General features: G+C 43.3%; 1 protein-coding gene across 1 annotated transcript in view; it reads right to left on the reverse strand.

Moving 5' to 3' along the window:
• LOC139318675 (cytochrome P450 2J2-like) overlaps positions 1 to 20,278 on the reverse strand; it is a 30,375-nt gene that overhangs the window by 4,023 nt on the left and 6,074 nt on the right. The window contains exons 2-6 of the mRNA XM_070946249.1: positions 15,163 to 15,232; positions 13,069 to 13,203; positions 10,700 to 10,860; positions 6,129 to 6,305; positions 2,722 to 2,863 (exon numbers count right to left, since the gene is read on the reverse strand). Of these exons, the coding sequence (XP_070802350.1) occupies positions 2,722 to 2,863; positions 6,129 to 6,305; positions 10,700 to 10,860; positions 13,069 to 13,203; positions 15,163 to 15,232 (685 nt within the window). The remainder of the gene's footprint in view (positions 1 to 2,721; positions 2,864 to 6,128; positions 6,306 to 10,699; positions 10,861 to 13,068; positions 13,204 to 15,162; positions 15,233 to 20,278) is intronic.

The following is a 20,278-nucleotide window of genomic DNA, read 5'->3' on the forward strand; positions in this document are numbered from 1 at the left end:
GGCTTGGACTCCGACTGGGCGAGTCCGGGGGAGGAGACGAGGGTAGGTCTTGAGAATATTATCTGGGAGGAGTTTGATCCTGTGGCTCCCGAGGATGTGGACAGGGTTCTGGGTAGGATTAGTGCCGCCACATGTTTATTGGACCCGTGTCCCTCCTGGTTGGTACTGGCCTCCCGGGAGGTTACACGAGGCTGGCTCCAGGGGATTATAACTGCTTCTCTGAGTGAGGGTGCCTTTCCCGCCGCCTTGAAAGAGGCGGTGGTGAGGCCCCTCCTCAAGAAGCCTTCCCTGGACCCGGCTGAATTAGCCAACTACCGTCCGGTCTCCAACCTTCGTTTTGTGGCGAAGGTTGTTGAGAGTGTGGTGGCACGACAGCTGCCCAGGCACCTGGATGAAGCTATCTATCTAGACCCGTACCAGTCGGGCTTCAGGCAGGGGCACAGCACAGAAACGGCATTGGTCGCGTTGGTGGATGATCTCTGGAGGGCTCGGGACAGGGGTTGCTCCTCTGTCCTAGTCCTATTAGATCTCTCAGCGGCTTTTGATACCATCGACCATGGTATCATGCTGCAGCGGTTGAGAGGGTTAGGAGTAGGGGGCACCGTTTTGCGGTGGTTCTCTTCCTTCCTCTCCGGCCGCTCGCAGTTTGTGTTGGCAGGGGGGCAGAGGTCGACCTCGAGGCATCTCGCATGGGGAGTGCCACAAGGGTCGGTCCTCTCGCCTCTTCTGTTCAACATTTATGTGAAGCCGCTGGGTGAGATCATCCGTGGTTTTGGGGTGAAGTGTCACCTGTACGCTGATGATACTCAGCTGTACATCTCCACCCCAGACCACCCCAACGATGCCCTTGATGTGATGTCTCGCTGCCTGGAGGCCATACGGGCCTGGATGGGGAGGAACAGGCTCAGACTCAACCCATCCAAGACCGAGTGGCTGTGGTTGCCGGCGTCCCGATATAGTCAGCAGGTGCCATCGCTGACTATTGGGGGTGAATCCCTGCCCCCCACAGAGAGGGCTCGCAATCTGGGTGTCCTCCTGGACGCATGGCTGTCTTTAGAAGAGCATATGACGGCCGTGGCCAGGGGGGCCTTTTATCAGGTTCGCCTGATCCGCCAGTTGCAGCCCTTTCTGGACCGGGATGCCTTGCGCACGGTCACTCATGCCCTTGTCACCTCCCGGCTGGACTATTGTAATGCTCTCTACATGGGGCTCCCCTTGAAGAGCACTCGGAGGCTCCAACTGGTCCAGAATGCGGCCGCGCGGGTGGTTATGGGCGCAACCCGCTGTGCCCGCGTGACACCCCTCCTGCGCGAGCTGCACTGGCTTCCGGTGGTCTTCCGGGTGCGATTCAAGGTGTTGGTTACCACCTTTAAAGCGCTCCATGGCACAGGACCCGGGTACCTTCAAGACCGCCTTCTGCCACCAATAGCCTCCCACCGACCAGTCCGTTCCCACAGAGAGGGTCTCCTCAGGGTGCCATCAGCCAAGTTATGTCGGCTGGCGACACCCAGGGGGAGGGCCTTCTCTGTGGGAGCCCCAGCCCTGTGGAATGAACTGCCCCCGGAAATACGCAAGATCTCTGACCTCCGGGTGTTCCGCTGCGCATTGAAGACCTTGTTGTTCCGCCAGGCAGGGCTGTCAATATAATAATTTTAAATTGGGGTATTTTAAATTTTAGAGTTTTTAAAGCAGCCAAATCTATTTAATTATTTTAATTTTTAATTATTGTTGTGTCTTGTGTTTTAAACTGGCTGTACACCGCCCTGAGTCCTTCGGGAGAAGGGCGGTATAGAAATAAAATTATTATTATTATTATTATTATTATTATTAAAACAATGGTTTCCTTCTTTCATTATTATTTTCTTTTTAAGAGGGAGAGATTTCGTCAGAATTGGGTGCTGTGCAGGGGTGAAATGCTCCCGGTTCGGACTGGATCACCTGATCCGGTAGCGATGGAGGCGGGTGGTTCAGAGAACCGGTAGCAAAAATCCCTGCCCCCCCCAACCACCATTGCCCAGCTGAGCCGCGCAATCATCAGAGGCTTTTTTAATATATTTTTAAAAGCATTTTTTCTACAACCTCTTTGGCCGAAAAAATGCTTTTAAAAATAAAAAAAAAAGCCTCTGATGATCGCGCGGCTCAGCTGGGGTCATCAGAGGCTTTTCAAAGCATTTTTTTTACAACCACTTCAGCCGAAGAGGCTGTAGAAAAAAATGGTTTTAAAAGTTAAAAAAAAAGAAAAAGTTGGCTTTGAAAAGCCTCTGACGATCCCAGTTGAGTTGCCTGATCGTCAGAGGCTTTTAAAAGATTATTTTTTACAACCTCGTCGGCCGAAGAGGTTGTAGAAAAAATGTTTTTAAAAGAAAAAACAGCCTCTGCTGATCAGGCAACTCAGCTGGGATCATCAGAGGCTTTTAAAAGAAAAAAAAATCCTCTGCCGATCAGGCAACTCAGCTGGGATCGTCAGAGGCTTTTCAAAGCATTTTTTTTTACAACCACTTCAACCAAAGAGGTTGTAGAAAAAATGGTTTTAAAAGTTAAAAAAAAAAAGAAAAAGTTGGCCACGCCCACTCAGTCATATTACCCCACCACCACGCCCACAGAACCGGTAATAACAAATTTTACATTTCACCACTGGTGCTGTGTTAAAATGAAATCCCTCCCCTCTGATCTACCTGGGATAAGTAACAATCTTCTTCCTGTGGCCTACCCCTTTCTCACCTTGAACATCTGGATGAGACGCCATCAGCAGCAGTGCCCACTGGAGAGTGATTGCAGTTGATTCTGCAGCCGAGAGAAGGAAGTTGAAAATACATTCAGCCAGGTTCTCTTCATTGTAGGTAGAATTCTGGCCACCTTTGTTCTGTTTGGGGCAAAAGAAAAGAAAATGTCATTGAAAAGTTACCTAGTTGGGTAACCTAGTTACCCAACTAGGTAACGTCATAAAACATCAGCAAGCCAATAACCAAACTCAAAGAGCGCCAAGGATTCCACAATTCAGATTACAAATTAACAGAGTTGGAAGGAACCTTGTAGGTCATCTAGTACAACTCCCGACCCAAGCAGGAGACCCTACACCATTTCTGACAGATGGCAGTCCAATCTGTTCTTGAAAGCCTCGAGTAATGAAGCTCCCACAACTTCCGAAGGCAACTTCTGTTCCATGGGTTGATTGTTCTCACGGTCACAAAATTTATCTTTATTGCTAGATTGAATCTCTCCTTGGTCAGTTTCCATCCATGATTCCTTGTCTGGCCTTCAGGTGCTTTGGAGAATAGCTTGACCCCTTCCTCTCTGTGGCAGCCCCTCAAATATTGGAAGACTGCTATCATGTCTCCCCTGGTCCTTCTCTTCACTAGACTAGCCAGGCCCAGTTCCTGCAACCGTTCTTCATATGTTTTAATCTCCAGCCCCCTAATCATCCTGGTTGCTCTTCTCTGCAGTTTTTCTAGAGTCTCAACATTTTTTTTATAGTGTGGTGACCAAAACTGGATGCAGTATTCTACGTGTGGTCTTACTAAGGCTTTATAAAGTGGTATTAGTACCCCACTTGATCTTGATTGTATCCCTCTGTTAATGCAATTTAAGATTGTGTTGGCTTTTTTGACTGCCGCTGCACACTGCTGGCTCATATCTAACTGGTTGTCCACTAAGACTCCACGATCCCTCTCACAGTTACTGCTATTAAGCCTGGTTTCACCCAGTCTATATGTGTACTTTTGATTTTTGTTGCCTAAGTGTAAGACTTTACTTTTCTCTACATTGAATTTCATTTTGTTAGATGGGTCCCAGTATTCAAGTCTGTCAAGATCCATCTGGATCTTGAGCCTATCATCTAGGGTGTTGGCTAGTCCTGCCAGCTTAGTATCATCTGCAAATTTGTAAGTTCCCCTTCTATTCCCTCATCTAAGTTGTTCAACCCTGAGCTATAGAGATTTGCTCTTCTGTTGGAACTATGATCTTTGCAAACATTTTATGAGTTTAGAAAAATATTTCTCAGATCTCAGATCAGATGTGTCAGTCTGCCTAAGGGCTAACTAGTCTGATAGAAGAGCATGGTTCTTGTCATTTGTTGATTAACAGTTTTTTCTTGACTTTCTTCTTTTCAAATCTAGGTGTCAGACTGCGGTGCTATCTCAAAATTAAATGAATTTCCAAACTGCCAATCTTTAAGGAAATCTTTCTTTAATTGAGCTCAGCCACCGGATCATGACTCCGCGCGGACAAGACTGACCTTTTGCCTCCCAATCCCTCCCTTTCCGATCCCCAACTCTCTGCTTCTCATTGGCTGTCTTCCAAGTCATTCTTCAGACTTCTTTTCCTCGTCATTTCTCAGGAATGTGCCCCCTCCCCTGATTTCCACGACAACCAAGCTTCAAAGGGATTTTGCAGGCAAAAGTTTCAGAGTTTATCTTTCGCTCTCCTCTGTTCTCTCTATGCCAGCGTTGCAACGCTGACATCAGGGCAGTGTGGATGTAGTTATTCATACTTGCCCAATGTGATTTAACTAACTTTGGCTAGGGACCCCTCAGTTCCTAGGTTATTTCATAGAGGAGGACAGGAACATTATATCCAGATTCTTCCATTCTTCCTTCTTCTGTTGACCAGCTTTCTTCTCCTCCTCCAAGTGCTTCTTCATATCTTACAAAATGGATCCTGGGCTGTAACATTAAATCCTTATCTATCGTGTCATAGTTACGACATAGCCCAGGAGCCAATTAGTGGCAGAAACTTTGGATGAAGCACCTATAATCTAGATATCCTATGATTACAGCTCCCCTGAACTTGACAGAGAGCACTGCAATGATATGTGAGAATGACCTTGGGACAGGGGTGAAATACACTTACCTTTCCTACCAGTTCACAAATGTGCAGGCACCGTGTGGATGCTCGCTTCACTCGCGTGCATCCGCATCCGTGCATGCGCAAAGCCTTCTGCACATGCCCAGAAGCTTAAAAATCATTGCAAAAAAGCAACGTCATGATGTTCGCCCGAGCCGGATAGAACCGGCTGAATTTCATCCCTGCCTTGGGAGACAGGGGAAAGAGTCACAATCAGGGAACTATCAGATAAGAGGCAGCTGAGCCCAGAGAAGAAATGCTTGTCCTGCCTTCTGGTGCTTTGGAGAATAGCTTGACACTCTCTTCTTTTTGGCAACACCTTAGAGATTGGAACCACTATCATTTCATCCCTTGTCCTAAGGGACCTTGGAGTCTTCTAATCCAATCGCCTGCTCAAGCAGGAAACCCTATACCATTTCAGACAAACAATCTCTATTTAAAAGCCTCCAATGATGGAGAACCCACAACTTCTGAAGGCAAGCCATTCCACTGACTAATTGTTCTCACCGTCAGGAAATTTCTCCTTAGTTCTAGGTTGTTTCTCTCCTTGATTAGTTTCCATCCATTGCTTCTTGTATTGCTTTCTCGGACTTTGGAAAATGTTGTGGTTTGCCAGCAGTCTGCGGAGCTGGCAGCAGAGTCGAACAGTGATTAGGCTGGGGAGGACAATGGGCCAGTCCTAGAGTCAGGGGAAGGCCTGGACGAGGGCTCTGCATTGGAGGCAGAGATGGGGCCAGGGCCATCTGGGAGCAATGCACAGACTCTGGAGCCTCCAGAGGCAGATAGCAGAGAGGCAGAGGAACAGGAGGAGCTGTTCCTAGTACATGCATGCAAAGAGCTGCCAGAAGGCAAGAGCAGCTAAAGCAAAAAGGACAGCTCGGGAGTAAGGCCAGGAGATGATTGGCCCCTCCCAAAAGGCTTAAAAGAGCAACAATGGCTCTTGGGATCTTTGTAGGAAAGCAACGTTGCTACATTTGTTTCTTGTTGGCATCTCTTGCTTCTGAACTTCGTGGGGTTTTGCCAAGAAAAGCCTTTGGCAGGGTGCCAAAGAAGACAAAGGCCGAAGGACTGTTTATAAAGGATTTGTTTTGGATTTAATTTGGACTAAGCTGAGAATGAAGTAATTCTCAGCTAAGAAAATATGTTTGTTTAGGACTGATTGTGTCTGGTAATAACTACCTGGGCCTAGGTCACAACAGAAAATAGGTTGACCCCCTCTTCTTTGTGGCAACCCCTCAGATACTGGAACACTGCCATCATGTCATATATAAGTAACTGGTACTTACTTTCTCCATATGTGACAAGTAGAAATCAATGAAATCTTGTGGCTCCTTCACCGGCTTTGCTTCTTTATGTTTCTGCATCGCCTTCTTTGTAAAGGAAAGCACCAGCTCCTTGCTAGACAGGGCATTTTTCTGTGGCCCTGGGAAATATTTCATGAGCCATGAGAACTGTTTATGTAACTACAGAAAAAACATAAGCAATGTAAAGTCACTATCAAGGGTCCCATGCCTGGGACCAACCCACCCTAGGCCATGAATTTTTTAATAAGAGTGGCTTTATTTCCTGAAGTTGCAGGTGCATTCTCTGGGACAGGGGTCACCAACCTTTCGGACCTCAGAGACCACTGAATTCATAATTTTAAATCCCATGGACCACTAATATTTATTTATTTATTTATTATTTTATTGAATTTGTATACCGCCCTACTCCCGAAGGACTCAGGGCGGTGAACAGCCATAGAATAAAACATATAAATACAAAATTTAAAATAGACTAAAACGAATTAAATAATTTGGCTGAACAAATTTAAAACCCCAATAATTTAAAACCAAATTTAAAATTTCCATTTAAAAAGGGGAAAGACTTAGGTCAGGCTGGCTTGATGAAATAGGAAAGTCTTGAGCGCGCGACGGAAGGTGCGCAGATCCGGGATCCTCCGTAACTCCGGGGGGAGCTCGTTCCAGATAGTAGGTGCCCCCACAGAGAAGGCTCTCCCCCTGGGGGCCGCCAGTCGACATTGTTTGGCCGACGGCACCCGGAGGAGCCCCTCTCTATGGGAGCGTACTGGTCGGTGGGAGGCTATTGGTAGTAGCAGGCGGTCCCGTAAATAACCAGGTCCTAATATGATCTGCCTAATGACCGACTGGGTGGGCGTGGCTAGGTGGGCATGGGACTGGGTGGGCATGGTCAACTCAATGTCACTCACATTGAGGGGGGTCTCGACGGCCTCTACTCACCCCTCCCTATCAGCCACTCCTTGCCTGCCAGCCCGGGCTCCTTAGGGCCCCAACAAGAAGCAGTTGTTGGAGCTAAGTAGCCACCATGAGAAAGAGTTGGCAAAACAGTTGGCTCAGTTCAAATTGGATCTGACCTCACCAGAAGCACCTCACTGAGGACTATGAGCCTAGGTTTTCCAAGTGGAGGGAAGACCTTCAGGAGTGACCAGGCTCAGCAGGCTGAGATGGTCAGTCAGTTCCAGGCCATGATGCCATCCCACTGGAACCAGGCCCTCTGGCTCTCCACCACCAGTGGCACTTCCTTCCAGCCTTCACCCAAAGCCCTGCACCAGGAGGCTGAAGCAGACCCCAAGTCAGAATTTCTGCCCTCCTCCGACCTGCACAAAAAGACTCCAAAGGGGGAGACTCTCTGCAGCAACACAAATATTAATTGCATGTATCTGGCCCGTAGTTTGAGGACCCCTGACTTAATGCAATATAAAAAATACAAATAATTTTTCTGTGGACCACCAAAATTTTCTCACGGACCACCAGTGGTCCATGGATCACCGGTTGGTGACCACTGCACTGGGGAATGTCTATGGAGATTCTCAGTCATCCAGGTGTTTTGTCCCCGTACCACGCACACACCCAACCAGCCAGCCGAGGGTTAAATAAACTCTTCAAACACTCAACATCAGTGATAAGGAACTTGGCAGCAACTCCGTGGCTGCCTGCCAAGAACTTTTACTCCGATAACACAGACAAAAATACACACAGTTTGAATAGTCCAGTTTGTAATTAAATCCACAGCAAATAGGTGTTGTGTCCGAAGGTGCAAAGTTCCTTGCCAGAGATTAGCTTTGTCCGTCACAGAGTCCGAATGGCCACCACACTCCCTTTTATAGCCTGTGGGGTGTGGTCCAGTGACTCAGCTAATCTCTGGCACGCCTTCCCCTCTGCTGCGCATGCTTCTCCCTGCGCCTCTGGCGAGGGTCCAGCCAGCACTTATTTTCCTCGTCGCTGTCCACCTGTGGCTGCGGGGACATGCTTGGCTCTGAGCCCATCGTTTGGCCTTCGGTGTCCTCCGGAGGCATTGCCAGAGAGGAGGGTCCTGGAGAGGGAGGCCTTGCCAACTCCTCCCCCTCACTCTCAGAGTCTGCATCTGTCGATAGCCCAGGCTCAGGCAACGGAGCCACAACACCAGGTCAGGGGTCTCCAACCTTGGCAACTTTACAACTTGTGGACTTCAACTCCCAGAATTCCTCAGCCGACTTTTACAACAAGTCGTAAAGTTGCCAAAGTTGGAGAGCCCCTGATCCAGGTCATGGTTGTCCCAAAGGTGCTTTTTCAAAAGGCAACTGGACTTCCTTGGTTTTGCTTGAAGATTATTTCGCTTGTCATCTAAGAAGCTTCTCCAGTTCTGAACTGAAGAAGCTTCTTGGATGAGAAGCAAAACATCTTCAAGCAAAAACAAAGGAAATCCAGTTGTCTTTTGAAAAAACGCCTTTGGGATTCTTTGATGAAGATTAAATGTAGGAGACCAATGATAATCATGAACTGGGAAAACTCCTTTTCTCTTCCTCTCTGTCCTTCTGCTGTCTTACTTCCTCCTTCTCTCTCTTTTTCTCCCTTTTATTCTCTCTTATACACATTTCTATCCATTGATCTATATCTACCCTTACATCTGGACCCATGTCTAGACTGAGCTTGGTCACTCCATGTCTTTTATCTGCCTACCATACAGGTAGTCCTTAACTTATTGAGTCAATTATTGGAATTATTTAATAATTATTTAATTAAAGGAACTATTGAGTCTGTCATCTGCACTTCTATAATTGTCTGGTTTAGTTCTGCAAGACACAGACTTCAGAAGATAATTAGAACTGCAGAAAAAACAATTGCTACCATTCTGCCTTCCATTGAGGACCTGTACCCTGCACGAGTCAAAAAGAGGGCTGTGAAAATATTTACAGACCCCTCACATCCTGGACATAAACTGTTTCAACTCTTAATCTCAAAACAATGCTATAGGGCACTGCACACCAGAACAACTAGACACAAGAACAGTTTTTTCCCGAACGCCATCACTCTGCTAAACAAATAATTCCCTCAACACTGTCAAACTATTTACTAAGTCTGCACTACTATTAATCTTCTCATCATTCCTATCACCCATCTCCTCCCATGTATGACTGCATGACTGTAACTTTGTTGCTTGTATCCTTACGATTTATATTTATTGTTTCCTAGTATGATTTGATTGCTTATTTGTACCCTATGGCTATCATTAAGTGTTGTACCTTATGATTCTTGATGAATGTATCTTTTCTTTTATGTACACTGAGAGCATATGCACCAAAGACAAATTCCTTGTGTGTCCAATCACACTTGGCCAATAAAAAATTCTATTCTATTCTATTCTATTCTATTCTGTTCTGTTCTGTTCTGTTCTGTTCTGTTCTGTTCTGTTCTGTTCTGTTCTATTCCACTCTACTCTACTCTACTGTCTCTATTCTATTCTATTCTATTCTATTCTATTCTATTCTATTCTATTCTATTCTATTCTACTCTACTCTACTCTACTCTACTCTACTCTACTGTATCTATTCTATTCTATTCTATTCTATTCTATTCTACTCTTACTCTATCTATTCTATTCTATTCTATTCTATTCTACTCTACTGTCTCTATTCTATTCTATTCTATTCTATTCTATTCTATTCTATTCTATTCTATTCTATTCCACTCTACTCTACTGTCTCTATTCTATTCTATTCTATTCTATTCTATTCTATTCTATTCTATTCTACTCTACTCTACTCTACTCTACTCTACTCTACTCTACTCTACTCTACTGTATCTATTCTATTCTACTCTACTCTACTGTATCTATTCTATTCTATTCTATTCTACTCTACTCTACTGTCTCTATTCTATTCTATTCTATTCTATTCTATTCTATTCTATTCTATTCTATTCCACTCTACTCTACTGTCTCTATTCTATTCTATTCTGTTCTATTCTACTCTACTCTACTCTACTCTACTCTACTCTACTGTATCTATTCTATTCTATTCTATTCTTACAACTCATATTTATGACGGTTGCAATGTCCCGTGATCATGTGATCATCCTTTGTGACCTTCTAAGAAACAAAGTTGTCCATTTTTATACCTTCCCTTCTACAAAGTCAGCAGGGAAGCCAGATTTACTTAACAGCCGTGTTACTGATTTAACACCCGCAGAGATTCACTTCACACTTGTGGAAAGAAAGGTCATAAGATGGGCCAAAACTCACTGAACCAATGTCTCGCTTAGCCACAGAAATATTGGGCTCAATTCTGGTCATAAGTCAAGGACTACCTGTAATGCAATAGGAGTGAGCGAAAGGAGAAGGGAGGGAGAAACACAGGCAATTGTATATTTTAATGTAGGAGTTGTAAGGAAGTAGAACTGTAGGATAAAAGTTTCTCCATCAGCGAAGCTGAATGATTAATCTTGTGTCGGTCCACTCCAATCACAAACTCTATTTGGGATCACAATTCTTTTCACGTTTGCCTAAGATCATCGTGATGGCTCTCCGAAAGCTTTGGGGAGAAATGTCTGTTACAGTAATAAAGTAAAGAATGGCTTACAACGTAAACAAAGCTCCCTCCAGATTTTACGGCAGATTCAATGGCGTCCGTCAACTGTTGGCTGTCCTTGTCTTCAAGAGGGGAGCGGTCGCCGAAGCTCACAGTCCAGACCATTTTGGAAAGGGAAGCAATGATGGCATTCAAAGGGTCAAATGGCTGCCCTGCAAATGAAACGATTGATAAATATTTTCCACTTTCTTCTTAATACAGGTAGTACGCCAGTTACGACCGCAATTGAGCCCAAAGTTTCTGTTGTTAACTGAGACATCCGTGAAGGGAGTTTTGCCCCATTTTACAACCTTTCTTGCCTCTGTTGTTAAGTGAATCATTGCATTTGATAAGTTAGTAACCCGATCGTGAAGTGACTCTGGCTTCCCCGTTGATTCTGCTTGTCAGAAAGTCGCAAAAGGGGATCACGTGACCTCAGGACACAGCAATGGTCATAAGTATGGACCAGTGTTCTGCCCCAGCTATGGACCCCAAAAAACGCAGCACACACCAAGTCCGTTCAAACCTTAGTTTACTAAATAAACCAGTTATTTACAACAACGGCTGTTAATTAACTGCATTAACAGCCACCAAGAATTCAAAGAATAATAATTGAAAGCTTACTGTGGTTGGCAGAATGCCCAGAAGCAATTTGCAGGAAGCTGATAAGATAAGCAAGACAAGACACGAAGGTATGTGAACGAAGTTGTTCCCTGCAAATTGCTTCAGTCGGCGTTCCTCCTTAAATGGGCTAAGGGAGTGGCCAATTAGCCACAAGCCTTACTGTCGAGGAGACCTCCTCCTGAGGAGCCACTCCTGCCTTTTGGCAGCTCTGTGCGCTTGTGCATCGAGAAAAGGCTCCTCCTCTTCGTCCTCTTCACTTAAGGGAGCTTCTGGAGGTTCTGAAGGCCCTGCACAGGCCGCTGACGGGCCATAACAACCAATTACCAAGCATCCAAATTTTGATCATGTGATCATGGGGATGCTGGAAAGGTCGTAACTGTGAAAAATAGTCATGTCACTCTTTTCAGTACAGTTGTAACTTTGAATGGTCACTAAGTGAACTGTTGTAAATCGAGGACTACATGTATAGGTAATCCTTAAATTACAGCTATTTGTTTGGTGACCATTCAAAGTTACAACAGCACTGAAAAAAGTTATTTCTGACTGTTTTTCCCACTTAAGACCGTTGCAGCATCCCCATGGAAAGTTGATCAAAACTGGGACGCTTTGCAACTGATTCATATTTATGACAGTCGCAATGTCCTGAGGTCGTGTGATCACCTTTTGCGACCTCCTGATAAGCAAAGTCAATGGGGAAACCAGATTTACTTAACCACCATATTAGTAACTTAACAACTCTAATGACTCACTTAACAACTGTGGCAAGAAAGGTCATCAAATGGGACAAAACTCACTTAACAACTGTCGTGTTTAGCAATGGAAATTTGGGGCTTGATTGTGGTCTTAGGTTGAGGACTACTTGTATCTGTTTGGAATTTATGGTGGGATAGATAGATAGATGATAGATAGATAGATAGATAGATAGATAGATAGATAGATAGATAGATAGATAGATATGGATGGACGATGGATTGATGAATAGATGATAGATAGATAGATAGATAGATAGATAGATAGATAGATAGATAGATAGATAGATAGATAGATAGATAGATAGATAGATAGATATGGATGATGGATTGATGAATAGATAGATAGATAGATAGATAGATAGATAGATAGATAGATAGATAGATAGATAGATAGATAGATAGATGGATATGGATGATGGATTGATGAATAGATGATAAATAGATAGATAGATAGATAGATAGATAGATAGATAGATAGATAGATAGATAGATAGATAGATAGATAGATAGATATGGATGATGGATTGATGAATAGATGATAGATAGATAGATAGATAGATAGATAGATAGATAGATAGATAGATAGATAGATAGATAGATGGATGATGGATTGATGAATAGATAGATAGATAGATAGATAGATAGATAGATAGATAGATAGATATGGATGGATGATGGATTGATGAATAGATGATAGATAGATAGATAGATAGATAGATAGATAGATAGATAGATAGATAGAAATAGATAGAGGTAGGTAGGTAGGTAGGTATAGATATGATAGAGAGAGAGACACACACAGATAGAGATAGAAACAGAGGGAGAGGGGGAGAGAGAGAGATAGAGAGAGAGGTAGAAGTAGAGGTAGAGGTAGAGGTATATAGATAGATAGATATTAGAATATAACTGAAAAGTGCCAAATTGTATTTCAAAGCATGCAGAGAATCCATGAACACTTGAGTAGAACAAATGTAAGAGCCAATGTAATCTCCTACTGCTGCCTACCATTTACACGCGCAAAAGTCTCCACCAGCCGAGGGGCCTCCTGTTCCACCAGGCTCTCCACTCCTTTCTTTTCTCTCTCGTGCTTTGACAAAATAAGTTGCCCAATTTCTTTTTGCTGCTTTAATAGTTCTCCACCTAAAAATACCAGATTGAAAGAAATAAAGACATGACTGATAGCTTATAAAGAAAATTTGTATAAGATGTTTTATAGATGGCATATGCCACCAGAAAGATTAGCTAAGATGTTTAAAGATAAATCAGCTAAGTGTTGGAAATGTCACCAGTTGCCGGGATCATACTATCATATGTGGTGGTTATGTAAAGAAGCAAAACATTATTGGGTGAAAATGCAAACATGGTTAGAGGGAATGTTGCAACAACATATAGAGTTAAAGTCAGAGATATTCTTACTGGGAATTTTACCAGAGAATTACAGTAAATAAGATACATATTTGATTATTCATATAATAACTACAGCTAGAATTGTATTTGCACAAAATTGGAAAGCAGATAAAATCCCGTTGGAAGGAGAAATTATAAAGAAAATTTTAGAATGTGCAGAAATGAATAGATTAACATTGAGAATAAGAGATAAAGAGGAGTCGATGTATTTCAAGATATGGGATAAATTTTATGATTGGTTAGAAAGGAAATATGAATAAGGGTATAGAGATAAAATAGATAGAGAACAGATGGGAGAAAACAATTAGAAAAATAGATACCCAGATGATGGGTATAAGGAGAAAGGGGAGGGGGGATAAAAGAAAAGAGACATGACTGATAGCGAAAATCAATTGATCAATAAAATAATGCAATATATTTTGTCAACAAAAGATAGTTCATATCCAGGAAAAAATAGTGTGGAAATTAAATTTTCTCACAAATGTTCCATCTTAAATTCATTTTTTTGTGTGTGTGTTTTGCATTAGAAAAGAAATTAGCAGTGTAAGACCCATCTCCAGTATGCAGTGGAGCTGTTCAGACCAGTCAGTACTCCAAGGAAAAGAGATGGAAATATAGAGTGTCTGAAAAATAAGATTCAGTGGTAGAATCCCTAGTACAGACTGGCTGACAACACACAAATTACGTCCAATATGTCTCCCTTTTCCTTATTGATTTGAAGCACCTGAATGTTACAAATAGAAAGAACTGATGTCTGTGGGGAGGTCTAATTCATAGGTTTATTTGTATCCCATAGAAGTGAATCCTATATTCAGTTAGCTCATTCTGTTGGCTCTAGTTTAGTGTATTTCTTAGCCTTAGCAACTTGAAGATGGGTGGACTTCAGTAGTGGGTTTCATGCGCAGAGACATCCGGGTGGGTGGGCGGAGCCTCTCGCCACCACCACCACTACCGGTTCTCCCGATCCGGGGCGAACCAGTAGCAACCCACCACTGGTAGACTTCAACTCCCAGAATTCCTCAACCAGCAACATTTCTCAGCCTTGGCCACTGCGAGATGGGTGGACTTCAACTCCCAGAATTCCTCAATCAGCAGCATTTCTCAACCATGGTAACTTGCAGATGGGTAGACTTCAACTCCCAGAATTCCCCAACCAGCAGCGTTTCTCAGCCTTGGCCACTCAGAGATGGGTGGACTTCAACTCCTAGAATGTCCGAGGCAGCATCATACTGCCCTCCTCTGGGTGCTGTCGGCCAGACAATGTCAGCTGATGGCGCCCAGGATGAGGATGTTCTCTGTGGCTGCACCGACCCTCTGGAAGGAGTTACCCACCGGGCTCCGGATGGCCCCTGATCTCTGTTCCTTCTGCAAAGACCTGAAGACATGGCTTTTTAAGCAAATTAATTGTCTGATTCTGTTTTGGGAGTTTTAATTAATTGTGGGATTTTAATTGAATCTTTTAGTCTTATTTATTATTGCTGTTTTATTGTGATTTTACTGTTGTGAGCCGCCCCGAGTCCTTCGGGAGAAGGTCGGCATATAAATTTTAATAAAATAAATAAATAAAAATACTGGCTGTGGAATTCTGGGAGTTGAAGTCCTCACATCCAGATGCCAAGGTTGGGAAACAGTGATCTAAAGTTTCCAAAGAGAAGTCCAGCATAAATACTTCTATATTTCATAAACACTTACCATTGTCGTTGAATATGCTACCGTAAGGAGTCATGGAGGTGTTAGAGGTGCCATTTTGTTCTTTCAACTGCTGTTTGGATCAAGATAAAAAGAAAGTTTTATTCTTGGGTGTGGGGGGGGGGGTATTTTCCAAGTAAAAATTGAATTTTCAGCTTCTCCTGCTGGGAAACATTCAGTCCTGCTCACCCCTACCTCTATGTCCATGGCAAAAAAAAAAAAAGTTATAAAGGAATGAGAATATTCTTTCCTAGTTTTACTTTTAGAAAACAAATAAACACGATTGCAGGATGTAACAGAATAACAGAGTTGGAAGGGACCTTGGAGATCTTCTAGTCCAGCCCGCAGCTCAAGCAGGAAACCCTGTGCCATTTCAGACAAATAGCTGTCCAGCCTCTTCTTTAAAATTGTGCAGTGTTCGAGCACCCACAACTTCTGAAGGAAGTCATTCCACTGATTAATTTTTCTAACTGTCAGAAAATTTCTCCTTAGTTCAAGGTTGCTTCTCTCCTTGATTAGTTTCCATCCATTGCTTCTTGTCCTGCCTTCAGGAGTTTGGAGAAGAGGTTGACTGTTAAGTCCGGACACGTAAAGAGAGGCAGGACAATCATAGTGATGTAAAACAACCATTTATTGCAGGCAACAGGGAACAATAACAAACTAACTACGAACTGAACTGCCCAAGGCTGCCGCTCCTTTTATCAGGAGCTGTCCAGCCTGTCAGCCACTGATGCTTTTTCATTTTCCCACCGGCGGGAAAATGAACCAATGAATGAAGGCTGATGTAAGACTCGTTCCTACTTGCATATACAACATTGACTCCTTAGATATTGGAAGACTGCTATCATGTCACCACTAGTCCTTCTTTTCATTAAACTAGACATACCCAGTTCCTGCAACCGTTCTTCATATGTTTTAGCCTCCAGTCCCCTAATCATCTTTGTTGCTCTTCTCTGCACTCTTTCCAGAATCTCAACAAGGCAAGAAAGGTTTTCCCATGTTCCTTCCATATAGCAAATTCAGCAAGTTAATTTAGTTAGTTGACTCTTTTTCAACCTACCGAGAGATATCATATGAGCACCAAATATTTTAATTGCTGCGACAGGTTCTTGAAGGCAGTTTCAAGAACGCACATGATTAATCTTCCTTCTCCTACCGAATATTTTGTTCTTAGCCCTGTTTCACTAATAGGAGTGCAAACTCAAAGGCATCTTACGACCTATTACTCACAAGGAGGCAACAGAATTGTAGATCACATGGAAGGTTTTATTTTGCATTCTCTCTTAGACAAAGAGATAAACAACATTAATTTTATGCCTTTCATCCCTGGAATCCATCCACACTTTCACTCTGCTGCAGGGAAGATGTGGGTAGCTAGGTGCCTATCTCTATACCAGTATTTCACAACCTCAGCAGATTTAAGATGTGTGGGCTTCAACTCCCAGAATTCTTCAGCCAGCCATCGTTGGCTAGGGAATTCAGGGAGTTGAAGTCCACAGATCTGCATAAACCTTCAGAAGTTTGTTTGTTTATTTATTTATTGAATTTATATTGCCGCCTATTCGCCCGTGGCGACTCAAGGCGGCTTACAGAATATAAAACCACATTTAAAACAATAAAACTAATAAAACGAATAAAATAAATTAATATAGTATAATATAATAAAAATCACCCCTCACCCCCCCACCACCACCACCCGCCCCAGTGACAGCAGATCACATGAGCCATTTAATGGGCTCCATCGCGGTCTGGATTCCCCAGGCCCGCTGGCAGAACCAGGTCTTCAGCGCCTTCCGGAAGAGAATTAGAGTGGGGGCCATTCTAATCTATGGGGGAATGATGTTCCAGAGAGAGGGAGCCATCATGGAGAAGGCCCTTCTTTTGGGTCCCACCAGGTGTATCTCCCTCGGGGATGGGGGACCCACAGCATTCCCTGCCTCTGCGCTCTCATGGGTCGGGTAGATGTGACCGGCAAGAGAAGGTCCCTCTGATCACCTGGTCCCATGCCATGAAGGGCTTTAAGGGTGACAACCAGCACCTTGAATTGCACCCAGAAGCAAATTGGCAGCCAATGCAGCTCCTGCAGGAGAGGTAGTACATGTGCACACCAAGGTCTGCACAAATCCATGCGGGCCGCTGCATTTTGCACCCACTGGAGCGTCCAGATGTTCTTCAAAGGCAGCCCCATGTAGAGCGCATTGCGATATTTTTTTATTTTTTATTTTTGCGATTTATATGCCGCCATTCTCCTGAAGGACTCAGGGTGGCTTACAACAACAATCAATAATACAAATCACAAAATAACAAAATAAGTTAAAAATCCCTTAAAAACCATATTTAAAATTATTACAGTTTGTGCAACCCCTAGCAGATCAAGTTATTTGACGGAAGAGCCACGTCTTCAGTTCACGGCGAAAGGAGAGGAGGTCCGGGGCTATCCTGAGCTCGGTGGGCAAATAATTCCAGAGGGTCGGCGCTCCGACAGAGAATGCTCTCCCCCTAGGGGCCACCAGTCGACAGTTTGGCCGACGGCACCCTGAGGAGACCTGGTCTTGGGGAGCGCACGGGACGGTGGGAGGAAGGCAGAAGATGGTCCTGCAAGTACCCAGGGCCTAAGCCATGTAGGGCTTTATAGGTAAGCACCAGCACCTTGAAACGGACCCGGAGAGCAACTGTGCAGCTTGCGCAGGAGAGGTGTTGCACGGGAGTAACGAGGAACTCCCTTAACTAATATTCAAGACGGGAAGGGACTAGGGCATGAGTGACTGGGACAAGTTCATCAATTGTTGCTCGGATGACTCTCACAAATGCTCAGGTGCACAAACAGAACATCTCCAGTTCCAACATTCAGGTTTATGTAACCTTCAGATGGTGAGGAGAAGAAGGACCAAGCTGGAACATGAAAGAGTCATGTGGCTTCCTCTTCTCCAACCCTAGGAGCTATGGGTTATAAATCCACACCTTCAACCCTATGATAGCCCTTCGAGTATGTAAAAATTGCACTCCGATCTCCTTTTAATATTCCCTTGTTTAAGCTAAATAGGCCCAACAGTATTGATCATAGAAAGCTATCATCTAGTGCAACAGAAGCATTGACTGGCTTGAATCCCATAGCAAAATATGGCATTGTTTTCCTATATGGGAAGCCACACCACCCCCTCCTAAAAGAATGAAATCTTTTGAGGAATATTTAAAAAAGCAGAATATTATATTTCCCTAAAGGAGAAATGGAGAAACGTGCTCTTGGAGGCAGAAAGCAACCTCCACTTTCCTTAATAGCCCACAGCAGATGTCAGCACTTAAGGGATAAACAGCTTATTGAAAACTAGATGGCTCTATTCAGAGGCGAAGCAAATACTGTAGGCAGAAATCCATTCAAGACAGGATATTTTGAAACTCCCTGCAGCAAAGTCTGAACAAAAGCAGAATGATAGGATTAGCCCTCACTCAAGGTCCGACACAGGAAAAAGTCATTAAGCCACAATAGGAATTGCCCAATACCCTTTCAGAACACAAGCCCCCTTCATTGCATCACCCTCAGAAACTTCAACCAAACTTAGTGCAGACAAACACCTAGGATTTTGTACTTTGCCTATAGAGCCAGCTATGACCCCTACATAACCCCTATATGGCCCCATGGGAGTCTGACAACAGCCAATAGAATACATGTTCTTGCACAGGAACAGGAAGCTCAAGTGCAAAGGCCAAGAGAAGGAATAAATACCACACCACTCTCAATCCCATTTTCTCATCTGCACCAGAACCACAAACATATGGTTCTGTTCATCAATAAATGGACCTTCTTTCCAATCAGCCTCCAGCCTCCATTTTCTCTCCAGTGCCTTTCTCTCGGCTTGGAACTGAACCCGATGGATATTTCTTCCCACACTACCTTTCAACAAGCTGCTTTTATTCTCCACAATTAGAGTTGCCAGGTGTCCACTATTTGAGCGGACAGTCCGCTTTTTTCACATTATGTTCACTATTTTTTTTCACAAAATAGTGGACATTTTTTTATTCAAAAGCTTTATGATGAAATGGTACGTAATCTAAAGCTGTACGGTCTAAGAGAATAAGGATAGGAGAATCGCGTATTGTCTTTTTTTTCATAAGTTAGAATGAGACAAAGATCGAATATCCATTGAACTCGATTATCCGAAAAAATTAATGATGAGATTAAAATTAAAATATATTATAAAATTATGTACAGTTCACATTTTTAAAATGTATTGTAGCTTGTGCCGACTGACCTAAAATGGCGTCGAGTGATGAGAGTGACAGCGGCGAGATTTTGAATTCTTTAAAACGAAAGAGAGGAGTGTGCAAATACACCAAAGACTGGGAAGCTACTTTTGCATGGATTACCAACAACGAAACCGACAGAACAAATACGACAGCCTACTGTAAATTGTTTGTAAGAAAATATATAATTTAATTGTAATTTTTTTTAAAAAATTTTTACTACTTAAACCCCCCCCCCCCGCTTGTCCGCTATTTTTTGGAAGCAGACCTGGCAACCCTACCTCCACTTGACAAACTTCGTGCTTCGAACAACTAAACTCAGCTCGGTCTTGAGTTCCTATTCACAGCAGCATAATATTTAGCCAACAGTATGATTTAGCATCCCCTGACTTTGGAAGGAACCAAATTAAAGTATTCCCAATACCAGCAAAGGAGAATATTTGTAGCTCAGGGTTGAAATGAGGAGTCCTTGGTGCTCTCTGAGCTTGTTTTTTTTTTTTCCAGATCTTTCATTACCAAAATTAGGTAACACCATCAATCTTAGCACTGAAGAAGCTGAAGAAGCTTCTTGAATGAGAAGCAAAACATCTTCAAAGAAAAACCAAAAAAAAGTCAAGTTGCTTCTTGAAAAAATCACCTTGGGGAAGACATGGGCAGATTTAATATTATGATGCATCGTTATTCTCTAAGGCATATTGCACAACGAGATGTTGCAAACTCCCAAAAAGATAAAAAAAAATCTGGGCTAGCTGTTGTATTATTTGTTCTATCTACTAAGGTTGATGCTTCAATGACAGAAGTCAGTTTTGGAAAAACTACTCCAATAAACAGAACATTCTCTTCCTCTGAATGAGGATTTAGCAACAGCTTGAAAAAT

The sequence above is a fragment of the Pituophis catenifer genome, unplaced genomic scaffold (assembly GCF_029215685.1).
Source record: "Pituophis catenifer annectens isolate HBS135680 unplaced genomic scaffold, rPitCat1.0.hap2 SCAF_6, whole genome shotgun sequence".
NCBI lineage: Eukaryota > Metazoa > Chordata > Lepidosauria > Squamata > Colubridae > Pituophis > Pituophis catenifer.